The 23,633-nt window shown below is 33.3% G+C and overlaps 2 protein-coding genes across 2 annotated transcripts in view; both read right to left on the bottom strand.

The window, feature by feature from the left end:
- The window catches only part of LOC102805312 (chymotrypsin-like protease CTRL-1), a 131,787-nt gene extending 130,996 nt beyond the window's left edge, over window positions 1-791 (bottom strand). Inside the window, exon 1 of the mRNA XM_085506021.1 lies at window positions 682-791. Coding sequence (XP_085362147.1) covers window positions 682-748 — 67 coding nt within the window. The 5' untranslated portion in view covers window positions 749-791. The remainder of the gene's footprint in view (window positions 1-681) is intronic.
- Window positions 792-3,371: 2,580 nt separating this feature from the next.
- LOC146735706 (uncharacterized) lies at window positions 3,372-18,145 on the bottom strand. The gene is made up of 5 exons (XM_085506228.1): window positions 18,069-18,145; window positions 12,414-12,586; window positions 11,023-11,294; window positions 10,431-10,628; window positions 3,372-3,445 (listed from the first exon to the last, which is right to left on the bottom strand). Exons 1-4 carry the CDS (start codon window positions 18,116-18,118, stop codon window positions 10,443-10,445), a joined length of 681 nt encoding a protein of 226 aa, XP_085362354.1. The 5' UTR covers window positions 18,119-18,145; the 3' UTR covers window positions 3,372-3,445; window positions 10,431-10,442.
- Window positions 18,146-23,633: the final 5,488 nt, after the last annotated feature.

Consider the following 23,633-nt stretch of genomic DNA (forward strand, 5'->3'; position numbering starts at 1 on the left):
CGATTGGCATTCCGCTCCGCTCAAATGTTGACTGTTTTTTTTTGTTTGTTTTTCAAATGTGTACATCATTCTGCAGGTGGGACCTGCCTGTCAGGTTTGCCCAAAAGTAGCCCAGCACCCCACCACCGCAAACAAATCACAGAAAAGTAAAATTTCACGGCAATGAAAAAGGATATCAACAATACATATAGTAATTATGGGTCCGCACTCAAGATTTGAAGGAGATACATCAGGCGCAAAGCTATTCGAAAATCAGTTTTCTTGGCTATTGCCACGGTAACGATGGTCCTGTTTTTTCCAGGTTTTACCTCTTACTAGAGTGAAGGTGTGACCTTCCTGCTAACTTTAAACAAAATCTACCCAGCCTACAAAATCATAGATATGCAGTTACTCCTACTTCGAGGTCAAATGTTTTTAAATATATAAGAGATTTTTTTTTCAGATTTGACCACCTAACTAGAGTGAAGTTTGAACATAGTGAGGTGGTAATACGACTATGATATACAACCATTCACTCGCACATTATGTAGTATGCTACATACATACGGCTAAAGTGAGTCCAAAATATTCCGAAAAGTTAATATGTGAAGACAACACAAGCACAGACACACAAATACATACAAGCGATTATAAGGGAAATCTTAGCGATGCGAATCGCCAATAAAATAAAGTTGCACTCACCGGGTGTTTCTGCATGACATGCACATAGTAGATACACAGTACAGAAATACGCAACCAAGAAATACATGGTCTTCAATAAGCTTACTTGTGTACGTTCGGCGAGATGATGTCGAAGTGAACAAGTACGGTTGACTGAAGAGTTATATTATTCATAATATATCGTGTAACGTAATCATTGTTTACAGTACACATTCATGTGAGCAACAACCTCAATACCTCATTCCTTAAGTTCGTGAATCAAAGGTCATGCATAGGACTGGATATAGCACGCCTCTCTTCCCATAACAGCTGTTTCTACTCATTTTTGGTTTATTACGAATTTCGTGATTCGTGTTTTTTTGTGTTTCTATAACTTGCCTTATATTGACTGCAGATCACTCTATGTACTTTTAGTTGCCTGTGTGTATGCTCTGTTATCTTGGTTCTTGGTTCTTTGTACAGTTTCTAGGGATATGTCACTCGTTTAAAAATCAAAGAATATACAATATTTACATGCAAATCTTAATGATGTTGTCATCTATGACGTCAGTTATTGTATCATTGTTATTTGATGGATCATTAATATCCTGATATAATGAATATTGTTTAATTCAGCCGATTTTCGTTATAGATGAGCGTAGATAAGGGTGGTCCTTGATTCGTTCTTCAGTTTGAGTAGATCAATCAAAATCTGTTATCAAAAATAATCAGATTATTTGCATGTCGTGTGCAATGATCACTCACCATTCCATATCATATATATAATTCTCACACGCTAAATGTCATTCTAGTGGATTTTAATTCAAAACTCTTCAACTCATCTCCAGGAAGTCGTTGTTGGAGCCGCCTTATTAGCGCATGATTCCCCATTTTCATGTGTTTGTTTGCTAAGGGTAATTTACAATTGTTTGTACTATAGTAGGAAGCTGATCGTTAAACTACTGTTAGTGTAAACAATGATAGTTTAAGAGATGTTATGGTGTCATTGATATCCGTGCTCTATAATAATTCAAGATGGTTAGTAATTCAATTATTCGCATATACTGCGTTTACTAAAAATTAGTGGGTGCAATTAAATCTTGCAAGAGTATTTGAGCTATGCGCGTTTGTGAACCATTTAAATGAATAAAACCGACCTCCATTAGTTCCGGGGTAGTGTGTTGGTTTCTTTGTATATTATTATTCACCTGTCACCGTAACGCCATAAGTTACAGTGTGCCGTAATTTTGCTGAATGGCACTGGGTATTTTCATCCTACCTTATTAGGAAATGCGAAATCCAAATGTAAAAAAACGATTACGCGCGTAAGCTTCCTCTAATGGTAAAACAAACATGGAGACGCACACAGGGAGATTCACAATGTCTCAGAATTTATATTAATATTTAATCGAATTTAGGTCAAGTTTGCGAAGCTAAGGTTTAGTAACGGGGGAAGATATGGTACTATTATACTAATACATATGTTCAGTCACGGGATATTCAACTTTTATTTAAATCAACTATATTAAACGTTAATCTAACTTGTGACATTATAACTACGTTAACACCTGTATGGGTGCGTGTGAGTGTCTGTTTCTCTGATATCTCAAGAACTATATGTTGGTTTTTAATGAAACTTGATGCATAGATGCTCTGAGCTAATACGCAGTTTTGATTTGGTTTTGGTTGAAATCAATGTATATTAATTACCTAATTTGCATTAGCAAATTTTTAGCTGTCCATGACTATTCCACTGATATCTAAAAACCACAAAAATTCATGCATATTAACTTAGTTCATAGATGTCATAGACCTAATATTCGTGCATAATAATTACTTAATTTGCACAAGTAATCAATCTTTAGCTTTTGAAATTTCAGGTACTAATTATTTCATTTCTTTGAAACTTGGTACATAGATGCTGAGACAATGTACAAACCCCATTATTTTTTGATTAAAATCTGTGCATATTAATTACTTAACTAAAACGACGAATGAAAAATCAAATGTATTTTCTGTATGTATTCTAAATTTGGATGATGTGAGTCACATTTTTTCATGTTGTGCATCTCAAATAGAAACAGTTGAGTAGCCGTGCGGTGTGTCGCTTTGCAACAACTTACTTTCATTATTCATGCCCTTGAAACCGCGAAGTTGTCGTCTGTGCATATGGGTTAGACTTTTTATTTTGTTGGTGAGAACACTCCAAACAAGCTTGTTTACGTGTCGCCTGATCAGAGTTACGCATAAATATTATACTTTAAACTATTTAAATTTTAAAATGCGATTGTTTATAGTCTCATACAAGTTGACAAATCCAAAACGACGATGTTGACTTTTTTTACCACTGACAACAGTCACTTATTACCTATAACAAGTCTTTTATTAACAATCGGAAGTCCGTACCTCCTCCATAACACATATAGATAGACTATTTATCTATTTATCCACGTGACTGTGCACTGACACACCAAATAGAGAACAAAGAAAATATGTTACTTTGTCCTATTTTTCTATGCACTTTGTAAACAAGACAATGGCAGTTGAAATCTCAATCTATTTGTAAAACTTGATATTCGAGTGGGAGGTTGTAATTTTAATGACAACATCTTTCAGTGTAAAATTCACAAGAACTGCTAATTTGGGGTTTTCGTGCAGATTTAGGCAACCCACAAAAATGCCCAGTTCTACAAGTCAGATGACCTTTGTATAGAATAATGTGCGAAACAAGGTTATACATTGAATAAGACTTTATTTCATTTTTTCTATTCGATCTCACTTCCAATTCTTTGAGAATCACACAAACCTAATGGGGAAAAAAAGAATTAATTTTATTTTTTCTCCGTCCTGAAACAAATTGCTCGAAAAACAAATAATAGCTGCACTTTTGTCGTGCCCGTGAGTTCGAAACAGGTGTGTGCGTGTTATAATCCACTTGGCAATGCACTTATTTTTTTTTAATTACCACTCCGGCAAAGTCAGTGAGTCTCAGCGTTTGCAAACAATTGGTTGGTTATCTACAACAAACGTCAGACGAGGAATTCTGTCGCTACTATGTCTCATCTTTCATTATGCATTAATACTATTTTATTAAGCAGCGATATAAGTTGAGGTGCTCAAAATAGGATAAATGTGAGGTAAATGTCAGGTGTATTTGTACATCGAGTTCCTATCAGTAAAATAGAATTTATCTTTCACAATTTTTGTATAATCATATATCATGGTATTGTCACAAAGTGTCTGAATTGTAATTATAAAATACGAATTAATGTTGTACACAAGAGATGAGAATTATGTATTTGATTATTATCATAGTATAAACTGATAATAGCCCACACTCAAAGGTAGTATTCATAAACCAGGGTTAGGCATATTTAATACTACACCTACAAATATCTGCTATGTGCTATTTGCCACCAAATGTGTGTGTATTTTTCCCATGTTCTAAAATGTTAATGCACAGCAGAATGAAGTAAATCAACCTCCATGCTATCCTAAAAATCATATCACCCTGATTTATATGACTTATATGCGAAGGTGATTAGTGTGGCATCAGTATACGGCCCAGAATTTGTTATGTGTCACACCGCGGATAACAGTCTTTTGATTGTCATATTAAGGGAGGGATGCTATGGACGGCTTGGTAGAAGAAATCTTCCGAGTATATAGGAAAAAGGCAATAAAGCCAAAGGTCAACTAAATGTTTCTAAAAACAGTTCTAATTGAAAATTTACCATGAAAACTCATGCATTATTATAACTTATATATATAAATTTGTGAATGTTTATATAATAATTATATTAAGACCATGTGTTTTTGTGGTGTTTTCCCATACGTTCTGATGCAACTCGTGACCCCAGTAGCAGGCACCGGCAGGTCGAACGAACCTCTATCCTGGGTCTGTTACAGTTAGCGTTACCAATTGAAATATACAAAATGAGTCATATAATACGAGATTAATTTAGGTTATTCAAAACTATATATCCGGGGTGAAAAATCAAAAAGCAGTCACATTGATTTTATGGCAAAAATTCATTGATCTGCACAGTACAAAATGTATTACCATAATAATAACGGAAATGTGATCCATCAATCAATGCGCAGTAAGTAGTTAGGTAATGCAATTTATCTATTTCTGACTATTACACTTCGATTGCAGGCGTGAAATGACAGTTTGTACGTTACAAGTTCATTTGAGAAGTAAACTACCATATTCAATCCCGTAGTGTACAAAAGGCTGGCAAATAAAGTCATCAAACTGCATTCGTTTATTTGTGTTCCAAAAATTGACTTACAATGAATGCGTGTGCTTGTTGGTGCATGTTTGTGAAAGGAATTCCCGGTAATGAAAGCTGACACCCCTTTCAAATTGTGATGCAACATTATTTTATTTGTTATTGTTAAATGACTAGTATGTACTAAATCTATCCACTGTGAACATTTTGCATTGTGACTGAGCAGAGATAGTCGTGTGTTAGTCGTGTTAACAGCAATGGCTAATCTCTGGGTAATTGGTGCTGTGTTAGTATTTGTAAATTTGACATCTGTTGAAAGCGGGTTAGTTTATTTTGTTTAACAATATCTGCCTGAATTGTAGAATTACTAATTATTTCAATTTCCATTTTTATGGAAAGCTGTCCGGACCCCGATTGTCTATTACAGAACTCATAGAGAAACGCAGTTTGAAGTTGTATATTTATAAGGTTTCTTATTACCATGGGAATCACCTGCTATCATGTTAAATAAGTCCGACATATATGAACTTCTCGGGGCATGGTGTGACACATATAAATACTCGTTTAATAAAAATGTATATTAACTATATACGTATTGTTACTGAATGCGTTGCAGACATCGCTATTGTAGTTGTAATCAGAGCTAACACTTGTATTTACGTTGCTAAAATTGCACGAGCAGGTTTAATACCATTCTCCTTATTACTAAGTATTGAATCTTGGTGAATACATTATACTGCCATCGGAAACGCAGTTTCTACAAGTACTATTGTAAACGTAACCTCAATTCCTTGTTATTATCAACGAAGGTATAACTTATTTTTGTCAATATGAAGACGCACGATCGAAAAAAGGAACTATTAGTTGTATCCATCGCACACTGAGCAAAGCTCACAGTGCACATAAAGATTGCGTTCTTGTTGTCATTATCGGAAATAAGAAGACGCAGTTATAACCGTCATATACGGAACCAAGCTCGCGTATACGCACATATATCGTGTTACTGCTGTCACCATCGAAAATTGCAACTGGTAGTTGTAACAATCTCGAATTGTATGTTGTATACATGTTGCATTGGCCTTAGAATGACTTTTGACAGTATTAAACTGTACAATTACTTCATTGACTTAAAACATGTTTTCGATGATGTGTGGCATATTGACTATAAATCAAATTAATCAAATCTGGCATTTCTGGGAAATTTATAATACAATATGAAAAAACATATTAAATATTACAGTCAAACAAAATTACATGTAATGCGGGGCTAACCAACAAAATTCTCTTAAACACAGGAGTTAATCAAGGAAGCAATATGAGCCCTAACTCATTTCAACTGCTTTCTGAACGACCTACCAGATATCATCAGATCGTGCCAATGTGACCCACAGTGACTATCCGACAAAGTTGTGAGATCTATACTTTTGTGCGGTATTGGCGTTTGGGGGATAACATTTCCGACACAATCCCCAATTGAGCATGTATACGTTAGCTAGCATAGATTCATAATAGGCGTGTCACTAGATGTATCTATCATGTTTTTTACAGCGAGATTGTTTATTATTAATAAACAACGATTTATCAACAAGGGGCGACAAGAAATTAAGAAGAACCAGCACACGAATAAGCGAAAAAAAATGTAATAAAAATATTGTTTGTCTTTTTGTCTACCCGCTCCTGCACTTTTTATCTTATAAATTGCCATCACCGCCTAATTACACAATTCAATGCTCCACTTATCAATGACTTTCATAAATACTAATATCTGCGCGATGAACATCAGTGTACATTGTCAATGCCCCAATAAACGTACATAGACCCAAGGTTTGAAGAACAATGTCGGCCAAACTCGAATTCATCGCGACGGTTAGAGCACTGCAGTGATATAATTATAACAAAGAAAAAAAAAACTATCAAAATAACCAACTATCTGAGTTAGAGACAACCACTTGTGACAATGATAGCAACAATTTTAGGGGGTATTTTGAAATGCTGACCAGCACAAACCACGCTCAATTAGTCCAACTGAATAATTTAAATATTTCAAATCTTCATTTAATCCTGTCATTAATGTGGGAAATAACACTGAACACGACAATTTGTGGCGCAGTAATGAATCTGCTGTTCAACTACCCACAGGAGAACCAAATTACTGACTTTATTAATTGTCAAATTTCTCAACTTCAAATCCAGGTTTTACAAATTGTGTTCTCCTTAAATAATTCAATTACTACATGGCATATTTAACAGTATTTTCCTAAGTAATGGTGCGAGGATATTATATTCCTGATACATAAGAATGACTTATAATTATCGGGGTATCACATTAGAAATAGAAATTAAAATAGAAGATTAATAGTAAGTGCAATAGTATTTTATACAATAGGCTATTGAAAATGTAAGTTTCAGGGCAGGGTATAACACCACGTATCTATTATTCACACACTAATATAGTATTTTTCAAACTTGGCAAAGCAGGTATTAGGGGTAAACGTATTTCATTATTAATTCTATGTATGTATGTGTCTTGACAAGCTTCTGTAAATATTCTATTGGAGTACGTCAATGATGTATTTTTTTATTTTTTTTTTGTTTTATTTTTTATAAATGTAATGGATGTTAGTAATGGAGGAACGTTACGAAGACAGTGTGACAATACGATGGGGGTGATAATTGAAGTAGTACCGTATTACGCTTAGTTATGAATAAAGCTTTCACTACGTGGTTCTTCCTCTTGTATCAACAACATCTAGCGCACCAGGTTACAAAATCTCTCCATGCACGCATGGTTACTACATGTAAAACAGGATCAGTGTCTATCTATCTTTGTTTTAAAATATTTGACATAAACGATCATATAATGCATTATGGAATCGAGATTTGGGGTCACTCTGAGTGAGCTATTGAAATGTACATATTAAATTTTGTAAATTTTTGCTTCACATGCCTCCGTCATTAATCCACGCAGTAGTAACAGGGAAACCATATATTCTTTCCGTTTAGAATGATGAAATATTGGCCGAAAACACTCACAATTAGCCCAAAACTTTACGGAAGTTAATACTACAATTTTCCACAAACAAAAAATGTTGTGTTAAACCATTAAAAGTAATGCTATTTAGTTACGGAATTTAGGAGTTAGTCTACTAATTGAAAAGTGATGCCACCTAAATATGCCTAGACCAAACAGGATTTGTCAAGTGTGTCGTAGTTGGGTTAAGATTAGTTGCACTTTTTACTTGTCTGCCCCTCCTACAATGAGCTGAGGCAGCGTTTTATTCCAAATGTATACACTAAGTAGCTACGTCTACAACACCAGATCATTAATTTAATGACAATCACAAATGAACAAACTGTTAGAAATTGTGCCAAATATTAATGTTATTCCTTTCGGGAAAAGAATTTTTTTTGAAAAGGTTATGGTACTTAAACATAAATATAAACATAAATCGCATACTGTACGGAAAAATTAGTGTTAATGTAAATGATCCTGTCATTAATTGATCACTGATGCAATATACAATTAATAGATGTTGAGTGATATTATCTGCCTGGTAATTTACTGACAATTCGTATGTCGACTAGGGGATTACGCCTAGTGATTTCTGTTTCACGTGGCACACTTTGAATGAAAAAGCGGGCTTGTTCACTTTTTCGTGAGATGACTGCGTTAAATAATTTAATTTGATAAAAGAAGTCTGGGTGTGTCGATTTGGTGCATATATATAACTAATTATACACGCTTTACAGTTGAAAGAAGTCCGGTATAGAGTGTTTAATGCATTCAAAAGCCGCTGATGACCACCCGTGATCGCGGACTTTTATGTTCGAAAGTTTGTACCCTTAGATATTCAAAATAAGTATAAGCTTTTCTTGAAAAAATGTGTTTCACCCATTTGTTTTAATCAATTTATGAAGTTAATTATTTCGCTTGTGTGATAGATGCACTAAATAATTTAAACAACACAGTTTTTAGCACGGATAAATTGTGGTGATACATGTTGTAAGAATACCAACGGTTAAACATAACTCAATCGTGTTAGTCAACAATCTAAAACTACCAAACCTGCAATTACTAACAGTACAATCATCGGACACCAAAAAAGAATACAGTAAAAGACTTTTTTGCACCTACAATGTGTCAAAAGACATATCTGTACATGAATAGAATATAATGCACAATCAAATTGAAATGAGTTCGTGACGAATTAAATCGTATCACTCGTGAAAATAACTTTCACATCTCTTTTTATGATAGACTAAATATTTGTGTTGTCGCGCATGAGACTTAACTGGTTTTGGAACTTGCCTAGCATGTAGGAGAATTACAAGGTCCGTGTCTAATGAACTATGTACGGGTATCTCTGAAGTGTACTGTGGCTCAGCTGTAAAGCTAGACAGACTAAACAAACCTATGTCTGATTGTAATTTAGATTATATGTATTTTGATTACAAGAAAACAATTACACTATTGGGCCAAAGAGCAAATGCAATTAAACTTAAGTGTACTGAATATTTTGAACTAGTGCCAAATGAATCTTCAAAAGCAGTAGCTGTGAACCAAATTGGTTCAAAATATTAATTATTGCCGCCACTCTTGCAATTAAAGTCTAGTGTTTTAGGTTTTTAGTAATTTTTTTCCATTCCGTTTTCAGAGTCAATGTTCTTGATTGAAACAGAGATTTTACTGATTGCATGAACTGCTTTTTAAAACTCAGACTTTATTATAAATTCCATTATATATTTTGGAGTGTTTATCTAATTAACATCTTGGGACCATGTGTTTTTTGCGGCGAGTTATTGCCATACATTTGTATACAACTCGTGATCCCATTAGCAGCCACCGCCAGGTCAAACGAATCTCTACACTGGGTCTGTGTAACAGGTAACGTTACAAATTGAACTATAAAAGATGAGATTAAAATCCTCTAATACGAGATTAATTTCAGTTACCCAAAACAATCTTTCCGTGGTAAAAAATCAAAATGCATTTTAGTTTAAAATGCAGTCATATTGAGTTTATGACACAATTGTATTGATATGCACCAGTACTAAATGTATTACGATTATACCAAGGGAAATGTGATCCTGCATTCAGTGTACAACATGTCTCGGTTAGTAGTTCATAGGAAATCCATCTAATCCCGAGAACTTGTAATTCTTATACCATTTCGATTGCAGGGGTAAAATGACAGTTTTCACGTTTATCTAAGAAGTAATAATTAATCTCATATAATTGTTATGCTGTCAGGTAGAGTACACATCGCACTACAAGTGTCGTTTATTTGTGTTCCATAAAAGGTCTCGTAATGAGGGCGCGTGTTTTTGCATACTTGTGAAAAGACAAAGTCGACAGCGGAGCTAATAAAATAGTAAAGAGTATCAATCTAGGAGTAGAAAGTCTCAACAATGAAGATGATTCATTCAAACAGATGTTAGCAATATATTGAAAAATTTACTAGCTGACTACTCCATCTAAAAATATCGCATACATATATACATGCATGTATAAATGCTGAACCAGTGTCAGCAAGGGGTCAAAGGCCAATTACCTACCCTCATGGTAGGTCAGCTTTGTGATGATGCAATCAAAACCATTACGCAGTTGGATTTTGTTCTCAGTTTCGATAGCTTGACCCTGTTTCTTGTTTCTATATATATAACATCAACTTCCGGTCTTCTATCACCAACTGAGATTTCGGCCTGAAGCAGATCACTAACGCCTTTGCCAACAAAATCAAAACACTGCATAATCTGAAAAATACAACCAATATTATTGACATTACTTACCGGGTATGTTACTGAGGATTATGATTTACTAGTATCATCAATTAGTAGACCTGATGTTATAAAATTGCACAGTACAAGCATTAGTATTCAAATAACCAAACATAAAATAGCCAAAAAAATATTAACTGTATTAACCAATGAAGGCCTTATAAATGACAATAATTTACTGTTTTATTTCATGCATTCACTTTAACATAAATGCGTTATATGGTTTACAACAGGAATATCTATTTGTGCATTGCTACACAGAATGCATGTTTAGGATTCTGCCCACAAAAGCTCATCTGAAAAACACGTGATAACAATTTATAGCCCAAGCAAATATAGAAATTTGCTCCTTCATACTAGAATAACTCACCTCCATATCCATTTTATATATTGGCACAATGAAAGCAAAAAATGGAAGTCTTCCAGGCATGATATCCGGATCCACTCCATATTGTTGTAACACTTCCCTCTCAGCATCCCGGCACACATCATATATATCCACATGGAACTGACTTTTATTGACCCGGTCTATCATGTCATCCAAGGATTTGAACAACGATTCGGACAGCATTACCTCTCGCATCTTTTTAGAAACTTCCAGGACCATGGAGCGGTTTTTGAGGAAGTCACCAGATGACATAGCTACATCAAAAGAAAAATTCAAAATGGTACAACCATGCTTTGTTTAGTATGAAAAAAAACAAACAAGTTTCCTGACAGTCAAAATAGCTCTGCTGCTCTTTAAGAGCATTGTGATATTCAAATCAAGTACACACCAATAAAACAAAACCATGGTTATCTACAATACAATAGTTTGGCTCTGCCTGTTAGGAACATGCGTAAGTAACTTCATCAAACAAATTGTTTACATCCAATTGATTAAACATGCACAAGATGAAATATTCTTCAAGATCACAAACCTCCTTCAAAAAAAGTAAGTTATGTACATCTCAAATATCAAAGATAGAAGGCTAGTAGTTTAATAATTCAAAAATATCATTTTGTACAAAAAAACAAAAACTTATTTGCTAAAAAAGGAAAGTTATTAATATATTCATGCTATGGACAAAGCTGACAAAGGTCCACCCAAGTTACATATCAAGTAACATCAAATATCCACCATTTTGTCAACCTTGTTTGTAGTAAAAATATTCAGATGATACAACACAGGTATATTTGCATGTAAATATGATATACTGCAAATGTGCAGTCACTGCACAAGCTTGCAAAGATCTACTGACATAATCAAATAACATGCCAACATGAGCATTTGAAAACGGCTAATTGTCTATGGGGCTGGTAGTTTTGAGAAGTAGGCAATGTAAATTCTTACCAAAAATAACAAAAATGTTCGCTAATGTAAATAATTAATTAATGTTATCATATTAATAACAAATCTGAAAGATTACCACCCAAGGTACAGGCTACCTATTTGTACCTACATGGCTTAAACTGAAATCAAAAACAGATACTGGAATAAACAAAACTGAAATTTTTGAAGGAATGAGAATGGTAGTTTTCTTGGCCCAGTGTTTTTAGATTCCCCTGTGTGTTCAGGTTAATGAAGTGCGCCCTCATTTTTAATGTGTTCATAACTGGCTATTGCATGAAAACACCTGATCAGATGGTGAAATTGACATCTCTGACAACCAGTCTAGTGGGTCATTAGGATACCAATAATCATCCGAAATTTGGTATGTCTCATTTTTGGCATTTATTTCTTGCAATTTTCATGTACTTCTATGGGAGGTGTACACTCACCTTTGAACTTTGGCAGCATGTCCTTATCGCAGTCTGATTCATCATCATTGCCATCGGTGTCATCGGTTACATGTGTGGCTGGTGTCTGGGTAGCTGGTGTGACCCGAAGACTTTTCTCTACTGACACCTTATCGCCTTGGCAACCACTTCTATCATTTTTTGTAAGTGGACAACTAGAAAAGGTAACGAACACAGAAAGAAACAATCAGAGTGTTTTCTTTTAATATGATCATGTATATCATGTACTTGAATGTGATTGCATTATACACTGTAGATGTCGTTCCTACATGTACAGTATCTTACATTTACCAAACAACACTTTGTCAATCACTGCCTCGTCTAAACTCTTAGGCCCTTGTGTACAGAACTTTACAGTAGTGCCGAACAGTTTCAGAGTTCCTTTATCAGTCAGTTCCAACCTGAATAAAATCTGATGTAGGTATAGGCTATAATATTTTAAAAATTTGTTTTCACTTTTTAATGTCTGCAGTATTTTGAAGTTATTCAGTTTTTTAGCCCCCAAAAAACATAGGGGCTTGACGACTTACACATGTATGTGGCTGTTGGGGGAAAATGACAGTAGCATTTAATATATTTCTGCATATAATAATAATAATAATTATATTTTTTTAATTTCACTATTTTATGATAGCATAATGTTATGTACTGATGGAGACAAAATAGTATTTTCTCAGTGTTTCCACATGTTTTTTTCTAATGTGTTGATGGCATTAAAAAAACAACCTTAGATGATAAATTCAAAATCTTTTTGATAGTTTTTAACCTAGATTTTGTAATCCAGCACATGTATGAATAATCTAATCTATAAGATTAGAAAAAACAGATTATCACTAGTTAGCTCAGAATGAGTATGATTAAATTAATTTCAGAACCAAACTTTGTAGCTCTTGTTTGGTACAGAAATTATTTTACAGCTACAGTTGGCGCTGTGCATAGTGCTTCACATACTGTAAATGATTAATTATTCACTGGGTTTTATTTTTGCTGATAAGTAAAATCCACTAAATTAAATCTACGTGAACATGTAAAATAACAATAAAACTTATTGTTTTCATGACAAAATCGTGAAATTAAAACAGTGAATATGTTCAAAACACCCAAATTAAATTGTCAGTGAAAATAAATAGTTTTACAACTGAAGCACTGGAGGAATAATTGAGAAAATTCAATCAATATTGTAAACACATCAGAATTCAAATTTCTATTTTTATTCGAACATATACGGGCCACATATACAATATGCAGTTCAATTTGTCATTATTTTAGCATTCACGTCTCCCTTTTATTTATTTTGTGTAACCCGTTAAGCACATGTGGTTAGCGCATTTAATAACTTTCATTTTTGTAATCACATATTAACCATCTCATTTTAAAAAGAAAATATTACTGCCTTCTACATGTACATGTATACGTTTCCTGTAATAAGGCTCCTTCAGTCTTTTAGGTTTTTTTTTCTTTTTGAATTAACAAATAACTGAGGGTTTAAACATTTAATTGCAGGTCATCTGTACATAATTATCTCACAACAATCACCTCATCCGACCAAAATAATGAGATGCTAATTTGCTAAAAAATATTTCAAAAGATAGTGCATGAACAAATTAAATTCTATCAATCAGATAATGTTTCTCAAATTTTCCGTACGAAAAAAACCAGCATGATGATAACAAAAACACGCAGTGAACAGAGAGTAATATATTTGAAATTTATGTACAACACGTATAGCAATTGCTCCAAACAATGAAAACAAGCAGCTATGAATGTATCATTAAAAAAATCAGCAATTTTCCGTTTTCAGATAAACTGAGCAATTTACAATAGTACAATTTGCATATAAATTACCATGACATATCAGTGTGTATGTGTCACTGTTGTCAATACATGCAGCGCTAACACTGCATAGAGACTGTCATACCGGTAATATCATAGACAGGCTATGAATAGTTCACCACAGTTTAGTCTACAAAGGAAACTGCCAATAAATAATACACTAAACATTTTTTTCAAAATTGAATTATATTTTACAAAAGCATTTGCTTTGACCTCTAGTTTTAAAATGTGATGGGAAATACGATGTATAATATTTGCTCTAAGCCTATGCTTTAAAAGTGCATACATGTAAAAGGTCATTATTACCGTAAAATCTGTGTCAGAAGCCGCATCTCTAATACAAGTCACACCCATTCTTTTTGCACAATTGAGAACCAAAAATGCTATATATAATAGAGATCGCATCCCCTCTGTTGCATTGTACAATTCGAATAGAAGCCGCAGCTTCTAATACAGATTTTACAGCAAGTTGTATTTTTGTTTGTAGAGTGGGTGAACTTAAATATTCTTGATTTTTACAGAGGTAAATTTTTATTTATTAATGATTTTCATTGAAAACAAATATCAGTTCAATAATAAAACTAATTACAAGTCAAAACAGAATTTCTAAAATCAAACTGGGTCAGCTTGTTGACTACTGCGAAGTATTCGACAAGTAAATAAAATTATATTGTAGATGGAGACTTCTGAAGGAGCAAACAAAATTTTTTAATAAATTAAAATTCCTCAACAATATAATAATAATATATTTTTCAAAGGAATTTTCCTCTTGAGTCAATGACATACCAGGGAGTGAGCATAAAATGTTATGTAATGAAAAATGTATGTATATATTAGCTTAGAGGCATACACATTAACATGGAGCTGTGAATTACTACTGGATATGCCCTTTAATTTGCAGACCAGTTCATTCAAAAATAAATAAAACAATGGGAACTAATACAGGTGTAAAATGCACATTCACTTTGTTTGGTCAAATTATTTTAAATATAAACTGTAGAAAATAACATAACAGAGTCCCTGTTAGTTTAAATAGTAACCAGAACTGAAATGAATCAGCCATTTTGAATCAGAACATGCAATAAATTACATGAGAGTGAGAAAGTAAGGATGTCTATTCCAGACTATTCTTTTCACGACATACAGTCAATGTATGATTTAGCTCTAAAACAGCATTTGCATTCAATTATTTTGAATCTAATTAAAAAAAACATGTTCCCATTATTATACTAGGATGGACAATAGTTGTCCCCATATACATGTACATGTACATGTATAACCAGGATCAGGATTGATTTGATTAATTTTAACATTAAAATGGCCGCCATCTTCAATCTAACCATCAGACAAATACCGGTATATGTGCATATGTGCGACATGATGTATGATGTATCTAACAAGTTTGAACATGATTGGTCAAGGCAGGTTAGAGATATGAAATAATTGTCTCATTTGCATAAATTAACATTCATGTGCATTGAAGAACTCGTTTTTCCAGTACAATTGTGCCAAAAAACATTCTTGTAGCCAACATGTCAATTCTATTGCTAGGAGCTACAATTATTTTATCTATTCGTAAAAGAGATGTTATTGCTTCGACGATGGCCCTGCCCTATAAAATTCGAAACGTTCTATCCAAATCGCCTGTCACCCTCTTGTACCAATCCCCACGCCAGATGGACGTAATTTCCCAATGGTTTCACGTTTTGATCAGAATTTGGGAAAATTGTGAAATACATTTTCATTCCATAAATAGCAATATAAGTTGACCTAGGTGCTAAAAAGGTTAAACTAAGCTTTAAAGTAACAATAGCTGGAACTACCGGGGATATCAATAATTTTTCTCCAATTTCCGTTTTTAATAAAACATTTCCTGCATCATCAGTGTCAATTTGTAATGACCATTGCCAAAATGTGGACAGTATAAAGCCATTCTCTGACGACGTCTTACTGGTGATTACTTAACCACATCTTATGTGATATTAGGCTTGTGCATGGTCACTTGTGTCTAAAACAATATTTTGGTAAGATTTGGTCATATTTATGTGGATATATTTATACAGAAAATGTTTAAAATCACAGTTATTGACTCCTTAAAGGTACATACATGTACACTGAGGTTATTACGAGAATATCATAAAGTATGGTGACCATATGTATATTTATTTATGAGATAAACCAATTATTTAACATCTTTTTCTGTTTGTACTCCTAATTTAGAGAGATACAACCAGAAATGCCAGCAAAATTAATTCTTCCGTGCATGAAAAGTGACATGAGACTATTTCTGACATGAGCTACATTGTTGTTGTGTCACATGTAATCAAAAGAAAATATGCAAATATCACGCACATTTTCCAAATAAGGAAGACATATGAATGTATTAGTCCAGAATTCTGTGTCATCATTAATTGGATTGTATTGGGAACACCTTCTAGTCCATCCACAGTGTCCAATGGATTGCAATTATTTAGTAATGACATGTATACACATGGGCATTATTTGCAGCGCCAATAATGAAAAACAAAAGTCAGAGTTTAGGTCGCTACAGATGTATTTTTTCAGACTAGCCAAATATGTGGGTATTTACTCAGAAGATTTCAAACATGATTGATTTATAAAAAAAAATATTCTCAATTTGTAAAATGCATAACAAGACTGATTTAATATTGTTTAAAGGTTGTTTAATACTATACACGGTTAAATGTCAAACAAATATCGGGGACTTAGATGTAATTTTTGAAATAAATTTGATATTTCTGTATTATGGTAATACACAGATTACGTTAAAAAGTAAACCACGTCTTGAATTCAATTAAAAAATTTCTTCTTGGATATTAGAAACTAAAGATAATGAAACAATTTATCGGTTATTACATCTATATAAAAATAAACAAGCAGCCTCTCGGCTGAGATAGCTCCGCTGTTTGCAATGTACATTTCAATTATAGAACAAAGATATCATTAGAAACTGAACAATATGCATAATATCAATACAATGGGACTTGCTGTTTTCAACAAAAATTCAAAAATATCATTTTTCACCATAAATGATTGTGGTTTTCAACAAGAAGAAAATATCACTTTTTACGAAAAATGACAAAAATATTCACCAAAATTACTGTAGATAATTAAAGATACCATTACAAAATGAACAAATTTGAGAGTGGTCCACATGTAGTACCTATATATGTAATATCAAATCAATTGGACTTGCGGTTTTTAACAAGAAGTCAAAAATATCACTTTTTACCAAAAATGACAAAAATATTCACTAAAATTAGAGAACTAAAGATATCATTACAAAATGAACAACTCTGAGAGATATCCACATGTAGTACCTATATATATATATATATATATATAATATCAAAGCAATTTGACTTGCGGTTTTTAACTAGAAGTCGAAAATATCACTTTTTACCAAAAATGACAAAAATATTCACCAAAATTAGAGAATTGAAGATATGATCATTAAATGAACAAATCTGAGAGAGGTCTACCCAAGGTACATATACACCAAGTATCAAAGCATTCATGCTTGTAGTTTTCAAGAAGAAGTCGAAAATGTAAAACATTGACACGGACGACGGACAACGGACGATGGACAATCACTCATACATGTATGATGAGCTCCGCTCGACAAAGTCGACAGCGGAGCTAAAAAAGGAGGGTAAGGACTTATTTATAAAAGTTTACAGTTTCAGTATATATGGCCATTAAAATGTGTTCCACTGGAAAACCCATGCACACCCATTTTGAGCCCACCCATTTTGACTAATTAAAGTAATGAAAAAAAAGTACCTTGATGTTGATTGGCCAATACCACAACTGTTTCCTTGATTGTGGTCCATTTGAAGACTACAGCGTACTGTGATAAATGCGATAGATATACTCTTGAACACCAGCAAATTCTATTGTTAGAATTGCTATATCAAGGTATACCAGCATTTTATTGCCTAACGCCTGCATAGCGTTGAATGACGCCACTAATTAGTAATTGATTACCCATGTTTGATTCTGATAGACAAAAATTTAAATCACCGAAAATCCACAATCAGTCCAGCAGTCAAAACAAATTATTTAAAGGGCGGTAGTCGTCGCGCCACACATGCGCGAGATATATGGGTCTCGTATAAACTTAAGATGGTTACTTTGATTGTCGTGCAGATCAACGAGTACAAACTGAGATGTTACAGGAGTGTCCTTGTCTGAGAATATGTAATCTCTCATTTTAATTTAATGTTTTTATAAACTTTCGTAGATATAATAAGAGATTATTTAGAGGATATCGAAAAATATGCACAAAGACAGTACAGCGGGAGTATCGAACGGCGTGCAGTGAAGGTCGATGCTACAGCGTCCTGTCTGAGCATGAGCTCACGTGCGTAATCACTCCATATTTGGAATTCACATTTCCTAATATGGTTAGATGTAAATACCCAGTGCGATACCGCAAAATTGCGGTACACTGTGATTTATGGCATCACAGTGATATATGCATAATAAAACAGCTTGTGTCTCTATTCAATAAATTGTAGTCCTGTTTTATACATATACAATGTTTTCAAACAAATTTTGTTGACATAGGCTCCTGCTTGGCTATAAAAACAAAAAGATGGTATGGAACTATTTATTATTACATTAATATACCGGTAGTACATTATTGATATAATGTCTTCTCACATGAAACATGTGCATGTCCATTTCAAACTCATCCACATTTGTGAAACTGTATTGCTTAGCCTTAAAGTAATAACAAAAAAATACCTTGTTGGTTTGCTGATACCACAATCGGTTCTTTGATTGCAGTCCATCGAGAGATTATAGCGTGATGAGACTAAGAACCATCAACAACTGCTATTGTTACCTCATAATTACATACCAGCAATTCATTACATGACAATATTTATATTCATATCTTTTTAAATGCATTTTCATCACTAGAAATGTTCCCAAATTGTCCAAAATCTGAATAAGGGTACTATATCACAGCAATGGGGGCAATCAATTGGTTTCCAAATCATATTCATGTCTGTGTATTAGCTAGATTGAGTAGAGTGTGTGCTCATATGCAAATCACACAGACATTTGTGGTTAAAATAGGGAATATTTTGATGATTCAATATACTACAAATGCTAGTTTCAATTCATGTAATGGTGCTTCTATTGGGACTGCGCTTCTAAAAGAACAAATATTGTATTTGATCACAGCTAAACGATGATTATCTCTAAGAAAATAAAGTGAAACAAGTTTCAATAGGATCTTTTTAAAACCGGAAACCACAAACAGCAGTAAATTCTAGTCCCTTGAAGGGCAGAGTCTTGAGTTTCCCACACAAGATTGAGCACCAAATTGGAATTGACTTGTATACAGATTGGGTATATCACACGGGTAGGGTTTTCCCCAAATTTAACTGAAAACAATTAGGCAATCAAATTTATGGTATGCATTCCATGCAGGTATTGAAAAGCATGACATTTAGGACATGAACAGCAGACTTAATTAAACTGCCTGCATGCACTGTTTAGAGAAAACATTTTATGAGAGGGATGATGCCATTGCAGTGAAAATTTTAATTTTTAAATGAATAAAACATTTTGAATTTTTAAGTTCATGACTATTTTTAGTCAACAGCATCACAGTATTTGTACTGTCATTCAATGAATTGTTATTCACCAGCATTATAGCTAGTATTGATTGAAACTCATATTCCAAGCATTACTGGTAATACCGCATTATCAAAATATACCCTGAATTTATTGCAAATTAGATTGCTAACTTCATTCTTTGTGATGAACAAAAAAATTAACTGAATTTGTTTGTTTCGAATCAAGGTAATTTGTAACAACAACGTGATGACTTCAGCAATCTGCCCATAGACCCAGAATATTCAAATCAATTCTGGGTGTATGTTTATTAATGCCACAAATCGTTTTCTTGGTGTTACACTTATATTTCGACATAACAAAAATTGATTCAATAAACAAAACTGACATTCTTATTGCAGTTTTCACAGACATTTTCCTTGTTGTACTTGGGTTGCTGAAGAAGTAAAAATGTTCTTTATCCAAAAAAATGTGAGCCATCCTTTTTTCCCCCACTTATTTCACCATAGCCTGACAATTTGGCGTAGGTGGCGCCCTGGACTGCTGCGATCCCCACCAGGGAGCAGTCCAGGGCAGAAGTCCAGGGCGCCACCTACGCCAAATTGTCAGGCTAATTTCACCACTGCCCAGTGACCTCTGTTGACAAAAAAATGATCAAACCTGCAAAATGTTAGGGCTGTCAAACATTTTAGCACTAAAAACGTCCACCATCCCATTTTTTGAATTTGTTAATGCTTGATGTGCAGCATATCCTTACAGCCCAATGTACTTTTGACATTGGCTAGACAAGATCAAGGTTAAACTGTCATATTTGTTCTATTAATACAGAAAAGAACGTCTAGGATTATTTTTGATCTTTCATTCGCGAACTCCTACTAAACCTCTACGATATTTCAAACATTGACATGGATGACTGTGATGGATAGGGTTGATTACCGGCGTTCTGTTATGGTCTATAAACCATTAAATAATCTTGCTTCAACTTATATGACACACATGTTTAAATTGACCAGAGAAGTCAGCACTAGGACTACCAGAAACTCAGACAGTTCCAAATTATACTTGACTCCTGGTAAAATTATTAAACTATATTCAGATAGCTTCCAATTCTCGGCTGCTGAATTTTGGAATAAAATCCCTCTATCAATTCGTGATAGTGTCTCAATTGGAGCTTTTAAAAGTACCTATTTTAAATGGTTCATGTCAAAAACTTAGTTGTTAGGTTATATTTCTGTACATCTTTATTTAAAAATGTATTACTAATTTACTGCCAGAAATTCTGACAGTTCCAAATTACACTTGTTAAAATTCTTAAAGTATATTCAGATAGCTTCCAATTCCCAGCTGCTGAATTTTGGAACAAGATACCTCTACCAATTCAGGATAGTGACTCAATTGGAGCTTATAAAAGTACCTATTTTAAATCTGTACTTCTTTATTTAAAAATGTATTACTAATTTTATGTATATAGTACTTATTTTTGAGGACCATGTGTGAGACAAGCCTATAGCGTATAGTGTTTTTATCCTCTTTAAATAAATAACACATATGTGCTAACATTGCATGTAAATCTGTAAATTACAAACTTAAGATAAAATAAATTTATATAATATTTTAATCATTTAATTTTTGGTTTATATGCACTTAGAGATGTACCAGGAGTTATGTCTCAAAATTATTTAGGACATTTTGTCCAGGGAGAAATGTATAATTAGTTTGGATAAAACAGTGAATCTAACAGAAAACACTTGTTATAAGTGCTTTGCTCTGAAATTGTGGACAAAATAAGGACATTTTGAAAAAAATCAGCAAATTCCTGATGACAGGTGAGAATCTGAATCATTAATGTGGCAAATATGGCACATAGTAGATGTATATATATCCGAACGGTAAAAAGAGGTCACAGTTCAAATTGAGTTCAGAAACAATGCAACGTGTCAAATGATTTGAAAACCTTGTTTGAAATTACCTCAGAATGTCTGACATATGTATAACTTTAAAACTGCATTCACTAAAAAAAGGAAAGTATGTACAAGTTTGAACAAAATCAGTCTATACATGACTGAGATCTGCTTCATGAAAGGCAGAAATACTTGATTTTAATGAAATTTTATCACAAAAATGGCTGCTATTTGGCCATTTTGATTCAGATCATAAAACAAATGGTCATGCATATGTCGCTTAAGATGTGTGATATATTTGCAACGTTTGAATGTGATCTGACCAGGTGTTTCTGGGATACAGATGGATACATATGGACACATGCACGAATTAAGATTAAAACATAAGTCGCCGTTTTGGACTGTGTTTGAATGGGAACTAATAACAGGCAGTGCACGGAATTATAAATATTATAGCCATTTTAAGTTAGAAATTAATGTCCTGTTAATTAACGAGTTCGGAAATGAACAGCAAGTTTCATAATTAGCATGCATGTCTACACAGACAGTATTGGCATAACAGGTACTATTTTTAGAATCTCATTTTTTATAAGTAATAAATTATATCTTTGCTATATTCAGTATATTTACGTCATGTACTGATGCGATTATTTTCACAAAATATTATTACATGATGTTACATTAGGTATTAAACATAGTGCCAACAATGTGATGAAAAAAAACAACGCATTTGATTTTTGCCCAGGATGTAATTTAAACTGTTAAAGATACAGTTATTGTTTACCGCACTTATCAATGTTGAGAATCGAACACGATGTAAGTCACATTTTCCATTCAGTGATTCATGATTTGATTGTGATGATATAAGCATGTTACAAATGGTTGAAATGAAGATACGGATGTCATGGATATGTACATGTAAGTCATTATGTAAATGTCCTACTGTATATACATGCGTAGACCATGATTTTAACGCTACTGTAAAATACTTCATTATAGCCGGAATTAATTTTCGCTGAAATGAATTATTGTGTGTTTTGTATGGAGGTCACTGATTTTTGATAAAATAAATGTAAAATATAGATTGAAATATATTCGCTGGATTTTATTTTTGATGAATTATTCTTGCAGCGAAAATAACTTCAAAAAATATGTTACAGTAACTGAGAAGTTGAGTTGCCAGGTGTTATCAAGGCAGGAATTTTCACTGAATTTGCATTTCGCTAGATTTGAATGTTTAAATTTGAAAAAGAATTAACTAGAATAGAAGGTTTTTGTTAATTAAACTACACTTTTTTAACTGTACAAACTTGTACAAAAGTGAGAATGACATATCCACTACAGAATGACAATATTTGCATATCTTATCTTGCAAGTTTTATATTAGAAAGTGTAGATTCAAAATATAAAATAATTACTCAATATTTCCAATATGGCGGACATGTTTGAAAACAAAGTCCAAAAAAAATTTATAACAAGAAATTATAATTAAATTTCACTGCCTTGCTTAGTTCTCAGCTTCACATATCAAGCAGTTAATAGGTTGGGAAGATGTATAATAATAAGTTATTATGAAAATATCACAAAATAGCCACTCAAGTGAATGGTTACATTGACCATCAATATTCTCACTGTACTGTTGTCATGGATACTATATGGTGTTCTTGTAATCACCTCGTACCACACATCTGTAACTGCATCATCACAGTGTGATGCCATTTTGTAATGTCACATATGGGATGCAGTTGCTAACCTTGTTGGGAAACTATGCTAATTTCAAATAATATGAGGACACTTCAAAATATTGGTATATATTCATATGATATTCCTGATGAACTACCTTTGTGTATACTTTGCT

This window comes from Saccoglossus kowalevskii, chromosome 12 (genome assembly GCF_978046115.1).
Source record: "Saccoglossus kowalevskii chromosome 12, keSacKowa6.1, whole genome shotgun sequence".
Lineage (NCBI taxonomy): Eukaryota > Metazoa > Hemichordata > Enteropneusta > Harrimaniidae > Saccoglossus > Saccoglossus kowalevskii.